At 40.1% G+C, this 8,898-nt stretch overlaps 3 protein-coding genes across 3 annotated transcripts in view; 1 reads left to right on the top strand and 2 right to left on the bottom strand.

The window, feature by feature from the left end:
• Positions 1–1,291: 1,291 nt before the first annotated feature.
• Positions 1,292–3,458, top strand: cskmt (citrate synthase lysine methyltransferase). Its single transcript, XM_008435043.2, has 2 exons — positions 1,292–1,588; positions 2,759–3,458. Exons 1-2 carry the CDS (start codon positions 1,507–1,509, stop codon positions 3,439–3,441), a joined length of 765 nt encoding a protein of 254 aa, XP_008433265.1. The 5' UTR covers positions 1,292–1,506; the 3' UTR covers positions 3,442–3,458.
• Positions 3,459–4,023: 565 nt separating this feature from the next.
• Positions 4,024–6,196, bottom strand: LOC103480173 (ependymin-like). Its single transcript, XM_008435042.2, has 6 exons — positions 6,086–6,196; positions 5,927–5,961; positions 5,704–5,838; positions 5,423–5,615; positions 5,209–5,296; positions 4,024–4,498 (listed from the first exon to the last, which is right to left on the bottom strand). The coding sequence occupies exons 1-6, from the start codon at positions 6,159–6,161 to the stop codon at positions 4,375–4,377; spliced, it is 651 nt and encodes a 216-aa protein (XP_008433264.1). The 5' UTR covers positions 6,162–6,196; the 3' UTR covers positions 4,024–4,374.
• Positions 6,197–7,867: 1,671 nt separating this feature from the next.
• LOC103480175 (ependymin-like) overlaps positions 7,868–8,898 on the bottom strand; it is a 3,409-nt gene continuing 2,378 nt past the window's right edge. The window contains exon 6 of the mRNA XM_008435044.1: positions 7,868–8,151. Coding sequence (XP_008433266.1) covers positions 8,028–8,151 — 124 coding nt within the window. The 3' untranslated portion in view covers positions 7,868–8,027. The remainder of the gene's footprint in view (positions 8,152–8,898) is intronic.

The following is an 8,898-nucleotide window of genomic DNA, read 5'->3' as shown; positions in this document are numbered from 1 at the left end:
TCCTCCGCCATCACACAAATGGTTAACGGGGAAAAATAGTTGAAAAATAGAAGTGACTCCAGATGATTAGTTGTACAGGTTTTTTTTTTTCTTTTTCTTTTGTGGTTGTAAATGTTATCTACTTGCTTTGTTTGATTCTCTTCCTTTGGTACACTGCGTTTCATTGAGGTTTATTAAAGCAATTTACATCTTATTTGCTGCCTTTTCTCTGACTCAGATCTTACTCCCTCCTTTTTTTTAATCAGGAAAAACTACAAGACACTAACAAATGGCTAAGAGTTATACAAAATGTATCATCTTTTTTTCTAAAAAGTTTTTTAAGAGACCTCATCCAGAAAGTTAATACTTTCCATAGAAACGTTTGGTCTTGAATCCATTATTTGTCTTCTGTTTGTCTTTACAATAAAAGTGCAAAAGCTGTCAAGAAACTAGTTCTATTCAGGATTCCAACATGGCTGTGAACACATAACCAAATGTGTTGTTGATCAGTGCAGCAATTTTGACATTTAATTGGTACTCTATTGGCAATATATAACAGGAATGCATTTATTTAAACTTGTCCTTTTTTTAAAATGTAAAATATTTGAAGGGTTCAAATAGGGACGTTCTGTGTGTTCTTGTGGATGCATGGGTTCTCTCTGGGTACTCTGGCCTCCCCCTGCCTTTAGGTCTGGGGGAGGCTTCCTTCCAGCTCCTCCGGGGGAACCAATGTTTATTTTATTTCTCTAAATCACATGTATTTATAGGCTTCTCTATGTCTGTACACTGAGTACATGAAAACTGAAACCAACTTGAGAGCACACATTCTGGGTCATTACTGATTTTAATTCTGCGACCATCATATATTAATATATTGTGACTCCAGGAAGGCGCTGTTTCTTCTGTGCGCTTTGATTTTTCCGCTTTGGAGGAACGTTCACATCGTTCAAACATCACTGTACTGCTTAGAAACATAAATCCAAACATGTTAATTTTGTGAACAAATGTCCTGTAATCACAGCAACCTGCTTTGAGAAATTTATGGACACCCCCTCAGTATCTTTTTCACTAGACTGTTAATATTGTCAATACTGTCTTCAGTTAGAGGCTTCTTCAAAAGTGCTGCAACACAGTCTGCTACCGGGGATTCATCATCAGCATTTACAACTCTTTGAAGAAATGATATGATTTAAAGCAACATGTAATTTCCCTTTAGAAATAAAACTTAATTTTATTTTTAGCTATAAAACGAAAAGCGACATTTTAAAAAAATCGTCATAAAATTAAAAATAAACTAATAAATCAAACAGCTACTTGTCTTGTTTTTCAACTGTTTTCATAAAAATCTGAATATTAGTACCACGAATGTAATGTAATACGCGTAAACTAACCAAAGATCGTACATTAAAACGAGATGTTTTCTCGGTCACGTTTTACTGGACTCTAGAGTAAATTAAATATCATAGAATTCGTGGTCAGAGTGAGAGCTCTGTCTCTGTGGTTGAGCTCTGGAGAAAACAAACCAACATGTCTGCTCTCACTAAGTCGTTCACGTTGGCTGGCAGAAGAGTATTCTCCAGGACTATAAGGCAGCATTCATCAGTGACAAGTATGTCCAAAGTTGGAATTATTCATGTCAGGATAGTCTCGTTATTTTTCTTTAGTGGTTTTAAACTAACCAGCTAAATAGAGTTTTTCGTTCAAAAGGTTAGCTGTTGACATTTAGAGTAACACACAGGCTAGAACTAATGGTTTGTTTAGTCATGAAGATTTATCGCGAATGTATTCAACAGCTATAAGGCACAGCTAAAACAAAATGAGGTTCAACTGCAGAGTTTGTCTACGACGGTTTTTATAAACTACCACACACTTCATTGTGTTTTCTGGGGATTAATACAACTGGTCAACACAAAGTAGTTCAATTAAGTTGAAGAAAAATGTAGTTTGGTTTTTTATTTAGAAATGAAAATCTGAAGTAGGTGTGATGTGCAGGTGTATTCAGCCACCTTGAGCCAATTATTATGTAGAACCACCTTTGAAATGTTACAGTATGTCGCTACCAGCTTTCTAATCAAAAGACTGCATTGTTTTTTTTTTCATTCTTCTCTGCAAAATAAGTCAAGCTCAGTCTGATTGGCTGGACAGCAAAAAGCATGGTAAGATTTTAGTTTGAACTTCTACTTGTATGGTGGCTCAGAAGGGTCAACACAGAAGCCACACTGGAATTTAGGCTAAAATGTTATGGTTATGCTAACCTTGCTAGCATAACGTAACATAATGTCATTGTCAGTTTGGCTGCTTAAGGATAAAATGTCTTGGTAGCCCTTCATGCCATCCATTTTCAAATTGATATATTGGACCTTTGCTTGTATGGTAGCCCAGAAGGATCAACAAAGTGTAAAAGTCACAGTGCAACAACACAACAATGACACTTAAGTGCTAAAACGGAATTTATGATAAAGAATTTATGCTAAAACATTGAGGTTATGCTAATGCAGAATTTAAGGTAAAATGTAAAAATCACAATGCAGCAACACAACAACAAAAACCACTATGGACGTTGTACTGAAATGGAAATTATGCTGAAGCAGAAGTTATGCTAAACATGCTAGCATAACTTCCTTTATGAATCTCTGGTAAATATTGTCCTTGTCTGCGTGTTTAAAGTATTCCATGTCTCGGTTGTAAAGAGCTTCAGGACACTAAGTCAGGACTAGATGGTAAGCTGTGCCCATCGTCCTGGTAACCACTGTGTCTCTTTTCTCTTTCTCTTGTCTAGCTGAGCTGATGGAAAACATGGATAAGAAATCAGCATGGGACCGCTTCTACTCTGAGACCAGCAGCAGGAGTCCCAGCTTCAAAAACTTTGAGTGGTTCTTCGGTTTCGATGCTGTGCAGGACTTCATCACGCCCCTCCTGCAGACTGCGTCTCTTTCACGCCGTCCTGTCCAGGTCCTGGACATGGGATGCGGCACATCTGCGTTAGGCCCCTCCATCTACAGAGACTCCGCTTTGCCAGTGCGAGTCACCTGCGCCGACATCTCCCCCATAGCCGTGCGGCTAATGCGGGAGCACGTCCGGGCTAACGCCGTCCGGCCTCGCAACGCTTCCTCTCAAATGGAATTTTTAGAACTGGACTGCACCCGGCTTGACAGCCACTATGGTCCCAACAGTCTGGACCTTATTGTTGACAAGGGCACCACAGACGCCCTGTTGAGGTCCAAGGAGGGGGCGGAGAAGGCGGCCTCGGTGCTGAGGCAGTGTCTGAAGGTGTTGCAGCGCTCCGGGTCTCTGCTCCAGTTCTCAGACGAGGATCCTGATGCCAGACTGGTGTGGTTAGAGACGGCCGCTCAGGGTCAGGGGCTGGCGGCGGCAGAAGTCGGGGTGCAGGAGGTCGGGGTGCTGAGGGGTGTGTGTTACTACTGTTACCAAGTGACTGCTCATCATGATGTAAACAAATAAAATTTTAGGTTATTGAAGTCTGTGTGTTTCATATCTACACACGGATATTCAAACACACCCAGCTTTGTAAAAACGCCATATTTCTGTAATGCAGAATAACGGAACCATTTGTGTTATCAAAAAAAGAAGAAAGAAAATGATCCCACCAGGAAACGTTTACATTTTACACACACACACACAAAAAAACGAATAAAATTAAAATGATGCTGTCTGATAGCCAAGACAATCTGGTCTAGCTCTAGATCTTTTTATGTTTTAAAAAACATAATTTTCTCAAGAATTTCAAGATTGAGCGAACATTTAAGATTAATGTAATATATTCAACAAGTTCCTCCATCCCTCTCTAAGACCCGTTTCCGCTATAACGTTCTTATTGCCGATTGTCTACCGCCATCTAGTGGCCAAGTTTTGTTCAACACAGATCCCAGAAAATACATGGTTGAGTGCGTTTCTGTGATTGTACAATGTAAAACATATTTTTGAGAGAATTACTTTTGGGTTTTTAATTACTGCAAGTCATAATAACCATTCAAATATTTCATTCAGTTTAATGAATCATAATAAATGACCTTTGCTTCATGGTGTTTGATGATATTCTGATTTATTGAGATGCTTTATAGAAACAGACATATTTCAGGGTCACAGTGTTGCCATGACAATCGATATCAAATCAAACATGACGTCTCAAAAAGTTTACTTTTAGAGCTTTAGTCATACATGACGAGAAAAAAAAATGCAAAAAAATATATCTTCATACTTATTTGCACTGAATTTAAATTTTACATTATTTGATTTATACACAAACAGCTGAATGAGTAACAGATAGGCTGATGGCAAAGATTTTATCCACTTAAAAGTTTCTTTATCAAGGACTGAAGGAAATGATAGGTCAGTGCAAAGATTCACAAAGGGAACCAGATTCATGAGAATCTCCTAGAACAAGCTGTAGAATGTGGCTGGCTCCTCTCCTTCCTCTTCTTCCAACTCGGCGTCGTCACAGAAATGCGGCGGGATGAGCTGTTGAGGATCAGTCAGTCCCATCACGTTGTTGAAGAAGCTGAGAAAAAAAAAAAAAAACGACACAATGTATGCTGTGAAAAGGTTAAACACTGGAAAGTCATCGAGTCACAGTGTGATTAGCTAATTAGCTGAAAACAGCTGTTGAGTTTCCTGACCATCTCAGTCTGGGTCAGTAGAAAACAGCCAGGACGTCTAACTGGACAGAGGTCCAGGAGACAGACATGGACACCCTTCACAAGGACGGGCCGCCACAAAAGATCATGGCTAAAGGAGCAGAAACTTGAAGGAAAAAAATTGTGCCTCTTCAACCTGCAACCTTGAGAGCAGGATGTTCAACCAACTGTTGAGTGAATTGAGATCAACAGACATATTTTTTTCACTTTTTTATGTTACTTTTTTAGTCACATAAAAATTTGATTTCCATCACTAAGTAACTGCTTTTAATCATATTTTCAAATTTATTGATAATTGAGCAAACAGTGGAGAAAATAGTAAGACTAACAATCCTGATAATACCGATAGTTTTGTCAGGATTAATTGGAACTTATTGTGACAATAAACGATAAATTAAAATTCTTATCATCATGAGATTTATCACGATAAACGATATAAACAATAGGATAAATGATAAATGTCCGCCCATGTTTTGCTGGTACATTTTTTAATTTAGCCCAGCATTGCAGTAGTTCTGGACGACATTTGTCAGACTGTGAAACCCTTCAGGCCTCTAACGCCTCAGGCACCAACCTGGTGATCCTCCATCCGTCCCTGCAGCTGTGGAACAGCGTGGTGACAGGAACGCAGCCGAACTCCGTCACGGTGCTCATGTACTTCACTGCGGTAAACACAGAGCAGGTCAACCTGTCAAACTGGAAATCCCAGCGCAGGGATTTTTTATTTTTTTTCTAAGAAAGGTCATGTGCTTCCTGCAGCACATGATTCTGGTTTCCTCCTGACATACCTGTCTTGTTCCTCATCTGCAGCTGACCGGTCCAGGTGTTGACCAGGACCCCCTGCCCGGGGCCGGAGGAGCTGCCCAGCACAGCCTGGCCCAGCAGGGAGGCATCCTGCGGGATGGCCAGCGGGTGGAAACATCGGCTCAAGTGCTTCTTGCAGCACGTCTGATTCCTGTAGTTGATCTTGTACATCACACCCTTACAAAACAGGACAGGATTATAATACTACTACTAATAAAAAAAATACATAACACGCTGTTTAAAATCCCTTCTCTGTGGTTGTTACTTCTCTGTAGAGCAGAAGCACGTCCAGGTGGAAGGTCTTATTGTTGTAGGATCCAAACTCCCTGAGGCGGATCCGCTGTCCCAGAGCATCGTAGGTGTATTTGGCGAAGGCCCCCAGCTTCTCATTCTGGGTGGACTGGAAATAAATCCACAATAAATATTTACTATAATCACAAACAATCGCTTCTTGTTATTTGGCTGGTAAAAACAAAGTCGCAACTCACCACAGAAAGGGAACCAGTCAGCAGCGGAGGGGAGGCTGTCGAGATGAAAAGCATATTTTAGTCTGAATAGATGATAAAAGTAGAGATGTTTACACAGGTGTGTGTTTGTGTGTGCGCGTGTGTGTGTGTGTGTGTGTGTGTGTGTGTGTGTGTACTCACTGCATGGCCGGGGTCTCTGGGCCACGCAGCCCACCGACAGGCACACCAGCAGCACCAGCAGCACCAGAGCTCTCATGTCGTCAGGCTGATTCTCCTCTCTACAGTCCGAGCTCGCTTCCTTTAAAGGTGCGCAGTTCTCAGTCGGTGTCACCTGACACCTGTTTCCTGTTTTTCATTTTGTTGCTATATTTTTTATAAAGCAGCAGCTATGATGAGTCTGGAAAGTCATTCAGTGTGAGTTCACATAAATCAGCTGAAAAATTACATTGACATTTTTCAACTTTTCTTTAAAAATTACTCTTTTTTTTTGCTTTATTTTGAGCCACACAAAAATAAGAAAAATACATGTTCACCCCGCTTTCTGGGTACAAAGCAACAACAAAGAAAATACATACAAACACAAATAAAAACAATAAGTGTTGCCTCAGTCATTCAGTTCATTTTTACACCAAAATGTATTTATACTTGTGCTGTCAACTGATTTAAAAACATGTAATCAAATTAATCACACTCTTGCACATGATTAATCGTTATTAATCACTGTGCCTAACTTTTGTAGTTTGAAATATAAATGTGCGCACAGTTGTGGTTCTTGCAGGAATGTTGCCCTGGGCAACCCCCTCCTTCTGCTGCGTTTCAACCAATTAAAATGAAAGAAATAATCTGTGGGGAATTTTTGTAGCAGAAAGCAGGTAATGTAATCTCCCAGAAGTCAGCAGCAACTTAAGGAAACTTACTCTACATGCATACAAGTAGCAGAGAACCTGTTCAGGGGCGAACTGACGGAGAAGATATATTTTATTTTCTAGTTCTTGTGTGGCCCACACCTTTCTAATGTTGCCCTGGGCAAGAGTTTTTTTTTTTATCTCAAGCAAAACATGTCTTAAGATTTTCAGTTTTCTAGGTTTTTATATTCAGAAATCTTTATAGGAAGTTTTGTTTAAGACAACTCCTCCCCCCAAACTACATAACGTAATATTGCTTTTTTAAGGGGATTTATTAAAACGTTAGTTTAAAACTGTCTCTCTCTCTCCATTCATTTCCCGTGGTCCCTGTGCGATAAGGCTACACTGGCTTGTCCTTGTGTGTATTTCATGCGTGTGAAATTTTGAGCTCGTACACGTAGATGTGGACAGGCGACGTTACACATGAAAGTTTTAAAATGCTCAATTGTTGTTACTGTCTCGGGAAATTTTAACCTTTTGCTGTCGTTCGTTGAAAGGTTGAAGACAAAAGTACTTTAAAAAGTGAGAACTATGAGCAAAGCGACAGTTCCTCTAGTTTCCTACTTCCCCGAGTTAATCAAATAAGAATACAATCTCATAAATCGGGGGGAACAAAACAGGTTTTACATATCAATAACCCATGAGCTACAATATTAGAACAAGTTAAAACTTGTGTTACGGCCCTGATCCTTGTAGGCTGGGCTGCAGGTGTCTTTGTGCTCCTCCCCTTTACAGGGGCTGCTGATCAGGTTGATTGGAGCGCAGAGTATTTGAACCTGGCTATCTCCGTCTTCTGGGTCGCTCTCAGTGTCCACTCTGCTGCTTGTAATGTTTGGTGGCCAGGCCTCAGCTCCCCTCCTGTTGCACTGTTAGAGTTTGTCTTTGTTTTGGCACTTCAACACTTCCATATGCACTCATACAACACATCCAAGCATTTGCATTACACCACTGATACTGATATCCACAATCCGTTGTTGTTCTTGTTAATAAATATTCATTTTTCTATACTTTAACCCCTGCATGGTCTCCCGTTTTAGTTATGACCTTCAGCCAGTCGTAACACTTGCATAAGTTTTATTATATTATGTTCACATGACAAGGAACAAAATTAGAGTTGGAGCCTGAAGATTTGTTTTATAAGAGCTACTTTGACTAAAACCACAAAAAGTCATTTTACAGTCAATTTATAGGCTCATGTTGCAGTGTGTTTCTGGTTTTTAAAAAAGCGACAGGAATGAAGTGTGTGGATCTTGCTCCTCTTCCTCCAGCTGGGCAATGCTGCAGAATGGTGGTGGGTTGAGATCCTCGGGGTCAACCAGCCCGACGACATTGTTGAAGAAACTGAAAACCAGATGAAAACAATCAGTTCAATCTGTTACAGCTGCATCTGAACAGAAAACAGAGTTCTGTGTCTGAGTTCATGCCTGGTTTAAGGTTTGTTTCTGTTCTAAGAGGTCATTTTATTCTGTGATGCACTTTCTTTGAAAGCTGGAAAATAAATGAAATATCTACTCAACACCAACCTCAACCTGAAAATCCAACATGGCTGACACATTTGTGTAAGATTATGACAGGTGAAGAGCTAAAAGTTTTGATATCACAAAAGATCAAATTTTTCACCTGTGTGCTAAAAAGAATTGATCTATTTTCCATCAACCAATGGGATATTATTATTAGCTATTAGCTGCTATTAGCTAGCTGCTTTCCTCTACTCCAATCTGATCCTTTTTAACCCCTACCCCCCTTCTACCTTAGCCTTTCACATTGTGAACTTGTTTTTCTAAGGATTTTATGCATTCAGAAATTGTGACATTTTTACTGACGGGCTGTGTGACTGTGTAAGTGACATTGAAACCATCCGAAATGCAAATCTAAAGCTAATTACTGGAGATACTGTTATGTTTTATACACACAGCACAACTTGTTGGGTCAGGTTGATAAGAAACTTCCTCTCATGGGGTAACAACAGATGAGTGGCTTGTGCGTTTGTGGACATCCATCCATCCATCCATCCATCCATCCATCCATCCATCCATCCATCCATCCATCCATCCATCCATCCATCCATCCATCCATCCATCCATCCAT

Source organism: Poecilia reticulata, linkage group LG18 (assembly GCF_000633615.1).
Source record: "Poecilia reticulata strain Guanapo linkage group LG18, Guppy_female_1.0+MT, whole genome shotgun sequence".
NCBI classification, from domain to species: domain Eukaryota; kingdom Metazoa; phylum Chordata; class Actinopteri; order Cyprinodontiformes; family Poeciliidae; genus Poecilia; species Poecilia reticulata.
Note: the sequence above shows the minus strand (reverse complement) of the source record. Positions and strands in the feature narration are given on the sequence as shown.